The sequence below is a fragment of the Capsicum annuum genome, chromosome 2 (assembly GCF_002878395.1).
Source record: "Capsicum annuum cultivar UCD-10X-F1 chromosome 2, UCD10Xv1.1, whole genome shotgun sequence".
NCBI classification, from domain to species: domain Eukaryota; kingdom Viridiplantae; phylum Streptophyta; class Magnoliopsida; order Solanales; family Solanaceae; genus Capsicum; species Capsicum annuum.
Window position 1 is genome coordinate 147,374,737 of NC_061112.1, and position 15,830 is coordinate 147,390,566.

General features: G+C 30.3%; 1 protein-coding gene across 1 annotated transcript; it reads left to right on the plus strand.

The window, feature by feature from the left end:
- Positions 1-12,322: 12,322 nt before the first annotated feature.
- On the plus strand, positions 12,323-15,217 carry LOC107855476. The gene is made up of 4 exons (XM_047407865.1): positions 12,323-12,487; positions 12,855-12,947; positions 13,044-13,145; positions 14,857-15,217. Exons 1-4 carry the CDS (start codon positions 12,323-12,325, stop codon positions 15,106-15,108), a joined length of 612 nt encoding a protein of 203 aa, XP_047263821.1. The 3' UTR covers positions 15,109-15,217.
- Positions 15,218-15,830: the final 613 nt, after the last annotated feature.

Sequence of the window (15,830 nt, forward strand, 5' to 3'; positions counted from 1 at the left end):
AAAAAATAAATAAACAAATAAAAACTAAAAAATGAAAGTAAAAACTTATTTAAAATGTGACTCTATTTTTGTAGTTTTTTTTTTTTTCAAAATTTTAAAATAAATTTAGTAAAAATAAGATAAATTTAAAATATCTAATTTAGATCCTAAAACGAAATTGAACACTAAAATGGCAAAAACACTTAGGTTTGATAAAAAATTAGGTGTTTACACTATACATATGCTATTATATTATTATTATTATTATTATTATTATTATTATTATTATGTAAATAAATTACATATATAATAATAATATAATATAATATATTAAAAACGTGAAGAACCTTTAAAATGTTGTTTGAACTTTTTATTTTTTATTAAAAATCTTTACTTTAGACAAAATCATCTTTTCACTATTTTTTCCTAATATTTAAGAGTTGAAAATGAATTAAATATATCTATGTTAAAACCTTTCCTTATTAAAAGTCATTAGAATTAATGACAACTAATATTTTTTTTATTAGTTTAAGAATTATAAATTAACTAAATTTGATTTATCAGCTTTTAATAATAGGAGAGTAATATATATTGATACATGTAATTAAGTAAGATTTCCATAAGGTAAATTCTAATAATATTAAAATTCTAAATAATCTATATAATATATTTAAAACGCGAAGACTAAAAAAGTGATTTGAATTTTTTATCCTTCATTAAAATTATCCGTAGTAAAACAAATCGTCTTACACTTTTAATTATTATTCTACAATTGAAAATAATAATAATAATAGCGAATTTTAATGTAGGTAAGAAATTTTAATAGTTAAGACTTCTATATCAATTAGAATTTTAACTTATATAAAATAAGAACTTTTACGATTCTATTCAAATAATATTTGATGAAATTCTTCTATATTCTTCAGCAAAAATACACATATTCTACTCTTTTTTTTCCCTCTTATTTTGATTCTGCAAAAATACGCAATTACTAATGTTTATCTTTAACAATCTTTACAAGCTCTAAATAAGATATATCAAGAACACCAACTGCTTGTTTGAGGCCTGACGCACTGATGGTTGTGTTTTTTAATCTCGATTTATTTTTCATTAGTGTTCAGGTCCGTTCATGATTTTATGTAATTCAGTTTATGTGAAATAAGCGACATTCCAACTCCTTTTTACAATGTGACCATTGGTACTACTATTTTGTCACGCTATTATTATTATTATTATTATTATTATTATTATTATTATTATTATTATTATTCATTTTTATACTACAACAACAACAAACCCAGTGTATTCCCACTTAGTGGGGTCTGGGGGGTAAGATGTACGCAGTCCATACCTCTACCTCTGATGAAGTAGAAAGGCTGTTTCCGAAAGACCCCCGGCTCGAGGCACAAGATATCCCACAAACACATAGTAAAGCACAGAAGCAGATGACATAACATAAATACGGCACCCATAAGGAATATAAAACAGAGGATTTTATACTATTACTACTATTATTATTATTAATATTTTTCTTTACTATTACTATTACTATTACTACTATTATTATTATTTCCCCACTACCAATATATAAGTTATTATTATTATTATTATTATTATTATTATTATTTATTTTTTTAATAATTCATTTGAATAATTATTTGAACTTATATTAAGTACTACAAAAGTGATGATTCATGGAAAAATGACAGTGACGCCATAAAAATTATTTATACAATCAAATTCAAAATTGATTCAAGGATTTATTGTCTTTCTATTTTGTAGAAATGTTTATTAATCGTACTTCAAATTTTATTTTTCTTAATAAATTTATCATGGATAAGTAATTAAAATATCTTGATATTCCCTTTCTAACTTAGTTCATGCTTAATTATTAAATATAAATTACTTTTTATATATAGCTAAAAATGTTTGAAAATTTATTTTAAAAAAAAATAGAATTTAACTCTCCAAATATTAATGATACTAAATAATGAAAAAATGAGAGCAATACTTTTTAACATTTTTTTATGGTGATTTTTTTTAATCAAAAAATGGCATTATCAACATTTTATAAAATTTAGGACAAAATAAGTAATTTAACATGAAATATTAAAGCTTCATATACATTTAAAAAATATTAACATAAATTTCTTAACATGTATTTTTAGGAAAAAATGCTACTAAAGTTAATAAAAAAATTAGTAACTTTCAATTTCTTTTGTATGGTTTAATATGAAGAGAAATAATTAAGCTAAAAAATGTGAGAGTATTTTTGCAAACAAACTATTTATTCTTAGAAAGAATGCAATGCATATTATTTTTAATATCACAAACCAAACAACTACTAAAAAATAATAATAGTATCACAAACCAAACAACCACTGAAAAATAATAACAAGATAACTAATTCGATAACAACTAATCTAACATAACTAATTTTATCATAACTTTGTTTTCAAACCAAACGACCCCTAAGTGTATACATTTTTTTTTTTCGAATTTCTCTTCAGTTCTCTTTAGATTTTCTATTTTAGTGATTGAATGTTATTCCAAACTGTTTTTGCTATTGAATGTTATTCCAAACTGTTTTTGCTTTGAGTTAGAATAGATTGGCAACAACTCTCTATCTCACATCCGTGGTAGATGTAAGGCCTACGTACACTCTATACTTTCATACTTTACTTTGTCAGACTATATTGATATATTATTGTTGTTATTGTAGTGGCTGAATATCAAGGATGTTGAATGAAAGATCAAACTTTTAGTTAAAATAAATTATGATTGTAATTCTATTTACTTGAGGAGTCTTTTCAAATTCTAGAAATATGATCGTTCTAATTCTGATTATACACAATCTGATTGTTTCTTTTTAGAAAATAAATAATATCTTTAGCTACAAAAAAATTGCTTATCGTTTTCATCTCTTGATTATTGTAAGGACAAAATTTAGATGATAAAATTATTGAAGATACATTTTATTGTTGACTAGTGAAAACTCCATTATTGAGAATGCTTTGGGTGCGGTGAGAAGAGCCATCAAAAGACAACATTTGCAGCGTATAAATCAGCAGGCCAGTTGATTCAATTCGCCTTAAGTTGTTATCGCTTTCTGTAAAAGCATCTTAAATTATAAAAGAAGCCGTGGGAGGCTAAGAATTAGATGTGTCACATTCTAATTAGTATCCTATATAGGTATATTTCTACTAAATTAGCTAGGGCTTAATCTGTGAAGGCGTCTTAAAAGAACTTACATATAGATTTTTATTGTAGTTTAGTCACGTCTGTCGAATCCTAACGTGAAAAGACTTCTTTATCTGAATAGGGAACATTGCTTTTCTAATTAGATTGCTAAGATTTTTCTTTGATCTCTTCTCAAGACAAATATCTTGCCGATAAAGAAGTCAGAGCTCTGGATTGGATTATACTTGAAGGTAAGATGATGTTATATTAAGTTGAATTGTCTACACTATATATCTTAGCCATTTTAGATGGATTGTTTGTGAGTGACTCTCAGCTCTTCAATTAAGAGGTTGTAATGCATGGAGTCTCGACTGCCCTGCTACTTACAAAGTCAGGATAGCAGATTAGTTATGTGTTAATCAATATAGACTTTTTTTTTACTACACCCTAATGTATAAGCGAATCTTGGGATCATACGGGTCAATATATGACAATATGTCCTTAAATCAACTCTTGAAAAGAAGAATGCTAGACTTCAAATAAAAAGAAACTTAAACATTGAAATTAAGTGGACCTTTCTTTGATTTAAATATGAATGCCAACTTTTTCTTCAATGAAAATTGATTTTTCTTTGACTTCTAATTCTATTTCTTAATTTTTTTTAAAAAATCAGTCAACAAAAGAATTATTTTAGGTTGAAGTACCATTTTGTGTAAAACAACTATTTCTATACGGATTTAAGATTTTGCGCTTTATTTTTAAGTGCAAAACTTGTTGACGTTATAGAACAATAAACTCTTCATTATCCACTTATGCATATTTGTTTTAAGTGCTCACTTTGTATTCCGTGGCTAAAGAAGTGTCCTGTTATTTATAAAAATGGTATAGATGAGATTTCAGAAAAGTTTTGTGTTGCTGCAATTTCAACATCGACGGACGCTGCCGCAGCTGCTACTCCTTCAGAAAGAAGTAAGCTATAGGTATTTTTAATTTTTTCTCCTCTTTATATTATCACCAATTACTAGCTGTTTATTGTTGAAACTTCTCTGATTTTATTTTACTATCTTAACGTTGAAGCAGTTAAAACTACATTTAGTAAAATAAATTTATTCAAACATACTTTTTTTTTTTTTTTATAATACTGTTATTTTGAATTGTTTATAAAATTTTTTGGTTAAAACTTTATTTTCTTTTCAATGACCGATAAGTCATTTGTTCCTATTGGATATAATCTTGAATATCTTTTGCTTTAGGTCATTATTTATAACAACATTCGTACATTAAATTGTCATCTAATAAAATAAATTTTCAATGAAAAAGGAAAAATCTTAATGCACCCAAGATGTTTGGTTATGTCTAAAGCAATCAAATAATTCTTTTACATGAAAATACTGAAAAAGATATGGCATAATTCTTTTAGAGCATTCCTTGTCTTCATTTAAAAGCAATTATTGTCAAAATCGCAAATGTTGTTCAGCTTTTGATATATGAATTTCTTTCGAACTGTAGGATTTTTTATGGAGATCACTTCATGATTTATCACATTTTATTTTACTTATTCAATAAAAGTTCATGTGGTTATGTCTATAGCAGCCGAATAATTATTTTACTCCTTCTAGCATAAGAGGTTTCATATTTCAAAATTATACACCCCCCATTTACAAAATAATGACGTACTTTTCTTTTTAATCTGTTTTAAAAAAATGACTCCTTTTCTTTTGAGAACACTTTAATTTTAATTTTTCACGTGACATCTTTGAGACGACAGAATTAAAGTAAATTTGACGTAACTTTAATTTAAGACCACAAAATTTAAAAATTTTCATTATTTTTTTAAAATTAATGTCAAGTCAAAGCAGGTCATTCTGTTTTAAACAAGGAGAGTTGTGTGAAGATAGAGAAGAATTTTTTTTGCAACCTGATAAGATTAAAAGTGCTTAATTCAAAGATTTAAACATAAAATTTTTAAGGTAGTCCTTAACTTCTCAATTTTGTAGTTATTCGAGGTTGCTCGACTTGAAAGCAGTTCCATCTCTCATGGGACGAAAAACTAACTTGTGTTTGAAATGTTAAAGAATGACCTTGACAAGAAGGAACAAGAGACTAACTCACTAAGGTGTCGTTTATTTCTTTTATAATAGATTCTAAATGTGGTTAAACATCAACAATAGCATACATTAACCACTTTGGTTACTTAAACTCCTTTCAGGTACCATGTTCAGTTATAGTTCATTTTAGAGCCATATCCTCCTAAAAATAGAGACAACTTTAGTGAAAGAAAAAAAAAGAAAAAATCGCATTTTTGAGGCTACATATTGAGCATTATGAGGAAACAAGATTGGTAAATCTCTATACAAGTTAGCATTCCGTGACTTCAGTTAAATCAAAATTTGTCAATTTTTAACATTTGAATTTCCTTCGAATTATGAGATTTTGTATGGAGATCACTTCAGGATCATCACATATTACTTTATATGTTCAATAAAAGTCCACTTTATTTACGTATATTTCACTTACTTATTAAACATCAATGACTTGAACCAAGAAACGAGGTCGCCTACTTGCTTATTAAAAATTTAATTGAATATCAATATTTATTCTGAATTCCTTTATAAAAGGATCGAGCATTTAGAGCAGGTCAAAGTATAATCATGATTTTGATATAACTAAAAATCCTCTTATAATCACGATTTTGATATAACTGAAAATCCTCTAAGTCTAGGCTCTTGATGGACAATCGTTAATGTATAGTTGTGCAAGTAATTATTTGTTTTTTCTGTTGCACTCAGATATACAATCTAAAAGCGAAAAATAAACAGTGAATATAGAGAAACTGAATAAAGTATAGCCATAATATAGTATATCATAGTGGCACAAGAATCAATTTTCTTTTTTCTTTCTACTTCAATTTTCTTTATGTGAATTTTATCGGTGTATAACTTTCTATCCTTTTTGTTTACGGATGATATCCTATTAGTTCTGTTCAAGAAATAGATATACAATTTATCCAAATTATTGTCTCTTATATCATTCAACAGTTTATCGAGCGCACGAAAAATAATTTCCTAAATTTTTATTCTTCAATTTCATCATTTGAAACAAACATATATACTTTTCATGTTAGGCCCGTGCAAAATACGGACATACTTATCTAGTAATATATATATATATATATATATATCTGTGTGTGTGTGAGATTATTTTATAATTGTTTATATCCTTCAAGAGAGAGTAGCATTAGCAACTGCTGTCATATGCGCTCGAAGCTTCCTTAAAATACGTCTGAGTTTGTCATAGAAAATTTTCTTTTTGAGTAGGAGTTTATTTTTACTTCCTAATATTAGTATTGTTAATTATATTTATTATAAAAAAAGTAAGAATTTTTAAATTTAATACATAATTATAATTTGGATAAGATGTTTTATCTTATCATGACTTAATTTTTAACCTACACTGACTTAAATATATGAAAAAAATTAGATCAAAAACCTGTTTTGCGGAAGATATATTTCACCGAGAACATTTTTCACCATACCAAATGAATATATTTGTTTAGTTTATTTTTAGTACCAATATTAAACATTATATTTGAAACATGTCTTCACTTCCCATCGCTATCGTGTTGTAAGGAGATTACTTTGCGTAGGAAGGTGTAGGTGGTTCTTAGCTGATACTTTTTGTTTTATCCTTTCTCCACCAGATGGTGTTATAAACTAAACAGGAGAGTCCAACCCAAAAAACTAGTTTAATAGGTGGGAGAACCCATTGACTTATAACCCCTTAGCATTTCTCTTTTTTTCCAATGTGGGACATTGGTTCATTACAATCGTCTCCGCTTGAGAACCAACGACCTCATTGGTCACGGCTGGCACCCCTCTTGGATCCAGGCCACCACTGACACACTGGCCACCACTCCGAGACGCGGCTCCATACGTGGTTTGTTCCTCGTTGGTCATGGCTATGCCCAGTTGGTCACAACTGGCACCTCTCTTGGGTCCAGACCAGCACTACTGACACACAGGCCACCACTCGGAGACGCGGCTCCATACGTGGTTTGTTCCTCGCTGGTCCAAGCCACCACTACTGGCAGCCACCACTCCGAGTCACGGGCTCCTCGTTGGTCACAGCTATGCCCAGTTGGTTACGGCTGGCACCCCTCGGGTCCAGGCCACCACTACTGGCACATAGGCCACCACTCCGAGTCACGGCCTCCACGCATGGGACTCTCAATGAAAGCACCAATGTTATAAACCAAACAGGAGAGCCCAACCCAAAAGACTCGGCCATTGCTGTTAGCTCATTCCTAGTTAGTGTTGGTGCTGCTGGAATGACCAATACGAAGTGAGAGTAACTAAGAACTTCACATTAAAGGCTTCAGGGCCTGGTTATACATGTTGACCAGTTAAAATTGTAAAACCCACTAAGTTCGACTCTCGCAGATGGGGAAAGAGTTACACAGGCTATGAGTAAGTATTTCACTCAAGTATATTCATTTTCCAATCCTATGATTAGCAACTTGCCAGAATGGAAATTTGTGTATTGATCGAGAATTTGTTCAAAAAAGCAAACTAACAGAATGAACTATCTATTTCGAAGCTTACAATTTATCTTGACAGAATGAAAATCAATAAACATAGTAAACATATTTGAACTATCTAATGCTCTTGACAGATCGACAGTTCACTTCCAATATCAATAAAACACACTATCTAATGTTGTACAGTTCTCTTTTAAAATCAATCCAAGATACACTTTTTGTATTGCTCAAGAACTACAATAGAGCGGAATCACTTCTAAAATCAACTAAATTTTGTACCCAATTCCTTAGCCAATTCAGTGGTGGCTATTTTCACTTTCGCGGATGTCTTTTATCTTAAGTCCTTGCAACTCTCTTCATACTTTTTTTTTAATTCCTTGTGATTGATACTCTTCTCTTCGTATTTTTTTTTTAAATTCCTTACGACTAATTTGGAGACAGTGCGAGCGTTAACTCGTTTTCGTATTCTGACGATGAACTTGGATGGTTGCATAGTGAGATCAAACGTTTTAGGCATATTTTCAATTCTGTGAGTCATTGTAATCCCAATATTTTAATGTGTTGTACATAAAAGGCATTAAACATTTAACTTCACAAAATAATATTATTATTTATAACCAAATTAAAACTATAATTTATAAAAGTAAGAAATAATTAATTAATAAAATGTTAGTCATTTGTTTGCAGCATTACCTTGAATATTATTGTGAAAACTTTATTTATTAATATGAAGATTTGACAAAAATTCTAAAATATTTTTATAAAATGTAGATAGTTCTTCTTTATTTTTTATTTAATTTAAATTTTTTATCTTTATATTTTACAATCTTTAATATTATTTTAAGTGAAACTAAAATCATAAAAATTCATATTAAATTTTTTGGGGTCTCAAAAATTTTGGGGCTTAAAACAAACACTTTACTAGCCTTATTATTTTATGAGATAATCTATGAGAAATTTCATTACTAGATATGACAATTATATTATTGATTTTTGTATACAAATCAAATAGCCACCTTACATCTAAAATCTTTTTTTTAGAGTAAATACATAATTATTCCACTGATATTATCCGAGATTTTCAAAAAGACACTTAAACTTTCAATACCAACTGTTACCTCACGATTCTTATTTAATCCCTTATAAATATACCATTTTGATCATATCTGCAGTAAACCTTAGGCGTGTGGTTTGCACTCTCTTTTTAAATAATAATTTAATTATTAAAAGGTTAAAAAGGTTGGGTTTAACCCAATAACCCGACCCGATTGTGATAAAATATCCCAATCATTTGAAATGATTCATTTTTCATTTCTCTCTCTCTTCTTCGATTTTTCTCTCCTATCTGTCGCGACTTACACTCTAAGCTCACACTCGAAGGAGATCGAAGGTTTTGAGAGAAAAATTTACTGAGGGAAAAACGTATTAACCTAGGAGTGAGGATTTACAGGTTAGGGTTCTGTGTATTGTAGTTTTAATGTCTCTAATCATAAATTTTTCTAAGTTGGGTTTTTTTTGGGGGAAATATTTTTTAGGTCATAATTTAGTGAAATTGATGCAAATATGAACATATTGACTTATGCATATAAAACGTTTATGTTTAATTTTGTCGATTTGATGGATTCTTCGAAGTTGTATTTTTTTGGGGGAAAAACATAATTTACTGAAATTGATGCAAACATAAACATATTGACTTATGTGTTTGTTGGATGTTTGTCGATTTTTTTGCATATGTTGTTGTTACTGTTACGGTGTTGTAGTAACATGTACAACTTAGAATTCTTTTTGGGTGTGTCTCAAGTGGGGGTGGCTAGGGTGGGGTGGGGTGTTATTTCTCTTTATTTACTGATTTCAATGTGTTTTTGTGGTTGAATTGTTGCTTTTTCAGGTATCTTTCAGTGACTTTTGTGCTTGTAACGATGGTATCATGGGGTGAAATAGAATTTGGTCCCCCACCTGAATATATTGGTGGGTTTGTGACTGAGTTTTCGATAAAGATGTTGATATGACACTACCAAAAAAATGCGTTTTACCCACGATTACAAAAATCGTAGCTAAATTAACAAAAAGTTAAAAAGTTCTCTACGCTTTAGAGAATGTGGCAAATATATCGTGGCTAAAATAGGCGCTGAAATATTTCAATCCCTCCAAAAGATAAATTTTATTTTTTTATTTACCTCCAAAATTTTATTATTTCCCACTTTTCTCTCCCTTTCCATCCTAAGACAAATTTTCCCCCCTCAAAAACTAAAGGTTCCACACCATTTAGCCCTAGCTAGTTCGTAATTGGACAGAAACAAAGATACAATGCTCCACACCAAGATAGCTTCAGTAGTAGTTGAATATTAGCGGAATCAATTCTCCCGAAAATTAATTCTGCAATATTTCTAGCTTCAACAGTAGCGGAAGGTGATACAAGTACTTCTTTCAGGTAATAAATTGTTGCAATTTAGAGTTTTTAAGGTCAAAATTGAAAATAAGATTCTATATTTTTCTTATTTATTTAAATTGTGAGCTTACGAAATCTGCAATTTGATATGTTTTGTGAATTTTCTAGTTGTTAAGATTGAAAATTTTGATTGGTTTTGATGGATTTTCTAGAATGAGAATTTTGAGGAATTTTTTAGTTGTTAAGAATGGGTATTTTTATGGGTTTTGATGGATTTTGATGTTGGGAACCAATATTTTTAAGGTTTGATTATTTTTTAAAAGATGGAAAATTTTGGATGGGTTTTGATGAATTTTCTAGAATGAGAATTTTGAAGGATTTTTTAGTTGTTAAGAATGAGAATTTTTATGGGTTTTGATGGATTTTAATGTTGGGAACCAATATTTTTAAGGTTTGATTATTTTTTAAAAGATGTGGTAACAACGATTTGGTTCAAAGTATTTCTTCAAAGTTTTGTGCCTTGGTCAATGGCTTAGTATCTCTAAGGTACTCAATGTCTTATACAAAATATGGGTTTCAATTTCTTTGGAAAAGGAAACTAGTTTTTGTGAGCCTTATCAGTAGTACCTTAGACAAGACTGCTACAAAATCTTGCTGATGGATAGACCAGTAAATACGAAACAGAACTTCAAGATAGGAATATGTTGAACACTAACCATATGTAAAACAAGATGTCAATATCACATATCTGAGCTATACCGAACAGTTCAACCAGCAGATATACGCCAATGCAGAGCACCGTAACTGGTAGCTTGAACTGCTGCAAGCGGTTTTCCTGGACATAAAAGTTTGATCTGTTAATTCTTTTTTAAATGGAAAGTTATGTATAATTGTAAAGGTAAACTGAACAAGTTGTGAAGCCTCTCTAAAAGTTACAAGTAATCTCATAAGATTTTAAATCAGCCATAAAGAACATCCTTTCTTTCTCCATATCTAAAAAGGTTAAATCTCTCTTGTCTTTAAGTGTTCCTACCACTTGTCTTCCACCAGTACGCTTGACTTGCATATCCTTGTTAACAAATTTTGCTAAATCTAAAATAGATTCTTTTCTGTCAGACATTGTTCTGTAGACCTAAGCAACAAAAAAGTAATCCATTCAGTAAAACCGTAAATAAAATTACCTAAATATGGAGCATCAGGTGCCCGACCATTACAACTACAACAACAAATTATGTGTAAGATGTACACAACCTTACCCCTTCTGCTTTATGGGGGTAGAGAGGCTATTTCTGATTGACCCTCGATAACCCTCCTCTTTTATTTCAAATCTGAACCTTTAAATATTTTTTTTTATCTTTATAAAATACACGTATGAGGAGGGAACATTGAAGCGGTTTGTAATCTTTATAAAATACAATGTTATTTTTTTCTCTTTTCAGTGACTTATTGTAGTTGCAGTATTCTTTTCTCCCTATTTTATGTGATGTATATTTCATTTTTTTGATAAGGTAGCATATTAAAGCTAAGTTATGGTTCTTGTTCTTATTTTTCTTTTAATCCTACTAAATGTAGGCAGCGACTCCAGAATAAAGAGCAAATCTGCAAAACTTGCGCAGGTATGAGTCGATGAAATGTTCCCAGTATAAAGGCATGACACTAAATGGAAATTTCCTTTACTAAATCTGAAAATGTGTACAAACAATGATGCATGTCATTTATGCACTACTGAATTCAAAGAGTTTTGAGGTTTTGGATGAACTGACATCTCTAGCCATTGGAAATTGTTGTCTCTAAGTTTTGTATTTGCTTTTAAGTAGTCTCTGCAGGAGAAGTCTCAATCTAGAAAAATATGAAATAGAAACGCAAGAAGTCAACACAATCATTATTACAAGCCTATGAGGATGACAAGCTGACAATAATAACGTAACTTCCCAAGATTTGGATCAACAAGATGACCATGTTGTGAATGACAATATGGCAACTCCTACTCTCAGTGTTGGCAAGCTAATTTCTTCTTCAAGCTCTAATGAAGCTAGCTCATAAGTGAAAGAGGAGACGCTACTTGTCCAAATTAAAGGTTAGAAGTAATTTCATTTTATTCCTTATTATTTTTTGATGTTATTATTTTTGATTAAAGCTAATTGCTTGTTAAAATAATTGATACTTTGACCGGAGAAGTTACAACGTAAAAGATGCAAGTAGATCGAGTTTGGAACTTAAAAAAAAATAATAAAGTTATGGTGGAACTCAATGGAGATGGACAAGGAAGTGATAATGGTTCACACTTGCCTGTGAGATTTTTAGGCAGACTTTCTCAAAAGTCTGTATTTTGTCCCATATCAGTTGTGAGATGGGATAAGATGCCAAAAGAGAAAAAACAAGTAATGTGGGATCTTATTGAGGTAACTACCTAGGTTTATTGTCATTCAATTAGTTTATATTTTTTTGATATATATTGATTTATGAATTACAAAGATATTTGAAGGAGTATTTTGAGTTTGATTATGACAGTGGAGTTGATTGGGTGATGCAATCTTTACGAGATAGGTGGAGGTCCTTTAAATATAAGTTACAAAATAACAACTTCTATCCCAATAAAAGTAAATAAGAGATTCTTGAGAAAACTCCCAAAGAAGTTGATTCTGTTGTTGAGTGATTGCTTTTGTGCATCACTATCCTGACGAGAAGATGAAGGTAGTTTTTATTTGTACAACTTAGTGTTTGTGACCTTCTACTTCTTATAACCAAACTGATGTTTGAGAATTATAGAAACAATGTGAACAAAATGCAAAAAACAGAAAGAAACTTGAAGTTTCGCATGCTAGTGGTAGCAAAAACAATGCAAGGAGAGGTCGTCAGATGGTAAGTTTCTTAATCTTAAATTTTATTTGAAAATCATTTTATAAAATGTGTTTCATGCTACTTATTTTTTATTTACATATACTTGGTCAATGGTAGGAACAAAAATTGGGAAGACCTGTGTGTCGAAGTGAGGTTATTTTATCAACTTTACTGAAGAAGGATGACAATTTTGTGAATGAAGAAAGGAAGATTTTAGCTGTAAGATTCATTAACTTGTCCATATTCAAATTTCAGTTTTGGTGTTGATTTATTCATGTACAATTTTATTTTTGTCTGAAATTTCTTGTTCGTGGGTTGAGTGATGTTTATGATTTCGAATATATAGTTTCTTGTTCGTGGGTTGAGTGCTGTTTATGATTTCGAATATATAGTTTTTAGCAACTTCTCTACCACGTACCAAAGATGGGGGGTAATATCTGTGTATACCCTACCCTTCACAGATTCACTTGTATGTTGTCGTTGTTGTCTGCGTACGCTGTATCCTCCCACAATTTTGCACTAGGTTATGTTGTTACGTGTGTACACTCTACCCTCGCATGATCCTACGTGTTCGATCACAATGGATTATATTATTGTTGTTATTGTTCTATATCCAGCTTGTTGCGATCGAGGCGTTATTGTTGTTGTAATCGTGTTGTTTCGGTTCCTCCTGTGCTTATTACTAACTGTTATTTCACCACAGCAACAACAGATCCTTAGTAATTATCACTCTATATTCAATCCCATTTGTATCCGTCTCTGTAATCTCTCATTTTCTCCAAGGAAGAACCATATCATGTCCATCTTCTTTGCTTCTGGATCTGCGGAGTTCTCTGCCTTCAATTCTTCTCTTTAAATCTGTCAGCTGCATTTTTTTCATGAGATGTTAGAGTTCTCTTTGTTAATTTCTATTGTTTTGGAGCTGGTGGTGTTTGACATGGTTGACTTTGTGGATTGTACCTTTTCGCTGATGCTATTTCTGGGTGTCAATGTGTTATTGTTCGTCTTTCATCTTCTTTGGATCGCATGATTTTCTTGTCACTTAAGTGGTGGATACTATTGTTGTTATTGTTCCTATCTAACTAGTGAAACCAGTAGACCACCCTATGGTTTATCCATTATTTATGTAACTAACTGCTTTAGTTTGTATCTAGTCAGGGCTACTGTGCGATGCTAATTGTGATTTTCCATTCTTTTCATTAACATCCAATGCCCTAAAGAGTTAGGCTAAAATTTGGGAAGTCTTTATAGTTTCTGTGAAGTAGTGAATGAAATACACTTCCTTTTGTGTTTCATTCTTCCCATTTCCTTTTTGGTATATTGTTTGGGACATTACATATGCTTTAAATCTAGCCTTCATTTTAGTAGTTTTATGAATATTGATTTGTGTATTCTCCATCTGGTTAGCTATATTACTGAAATTTTAAACTACTGAGTATCTGGCAACTCAACCAGTTGATGACTTACAGAGGTCAAGTTACTCTGTGTTTTTATTTGTCAAACGACATGTTGGTGTTCTAATATAAAATGAAATGCACAAGAAATGAAATTAAAAAAAGTTGTTATATGAGTTGGAATATCACCATCCAGGATATAGTTTAAAGGTAAAATTAGCTTTGCTTGTTTTTATAAAAGAAATATTAATTAAAGTTGACTAACACCATAAGAGTACAATATGTACTAAAGTTGACTAACACCATAAGAGTACAATATGTACTGGTGCTACCAAATCTAAACCTCCCAGAGTTTATAAGTGGATTAAGAACTACTAATTGTGTTAGTCAGCACTAACAGCTCCAAAACCATTGGAACATCACTGGCCATTTCATGTTGTTTTTGTTGTTGTTACAATTATTGTAATTGCTTGAAAATTTATGAAAGAGAAGTCTTATTGGTACAAGGATATCTCATTTATCTATTTTGCTTGTAGGATAAAATATTGGAGCATCTACCTGAAGATCAGGAACTTGCTATCAGTTATGGTGTTCCTTTGAAGATACTAGCTCATCTTAACGACGTCATTGAAAAAGTGTTTGGATCTGAACATTCTGGACGTGTGCATGGTTTAGGTGGCAATGTTTGTCCTTCAAAAGCTTTTGGAGTGTTTAGAAATCATAATATGAATCTTGGTAGCTCAAGCAGTATATCTCGTCAACGTGTTGAAGAAGACCTTGAGAAATAGGTAGAAACCTTGAAAGAAAAGTTGACCGGATATGAAGAGACCAAAGAAAAGCTTGTACAAAATGAGAATCACTTGGCAACTCTCATTGATTTTTACAATCTAAATTTGATAGCGAATTGCCTACTTTGATTAATCCTCTTAGCCTTTAGTATTTTGTGAAACAAACGATAGATATGGTGTTTCTTTAATTTTTAACATTAGTATTTGTGAAACTTTTATGAATATTTAAGGTTTGGAACTTATCTTTTGTGACTATATATTGAACAATGTCAGAACTTTGATAATTATGTTTCAATTAATATCAATCTTCGTGTATAATGGTCAATTTATAAGTGAATGTCTATCATTATTCAGGAATATCAGACTATTAGCGTATTTAAAAGAGAATATATATATATATATATATATAAAAGAGCTGGCCACTTTTGCCACGGTTAAAACCGTGGCTAATTGATGTGCAAAAAAATACTTTTAAAAAATTGGGCATTTTTTCCACGATTATAACATAGCTAATAGATATGCAAAAATATATTTTTACAAAATTGGGCTTTTTTGTCACGGTTAACACCGTGGTTAAATTATATGATAACGAAAAATTCAATAAATTACCCATGAAAATGAAGGTGGCTAAATTCACTTGAAACTGTGGCTAGTTAAATGTTACCACGAACGTTAAAACCGTGTTTAATTTACTTGCCACGCCTCTGTTGGGCACACTATTA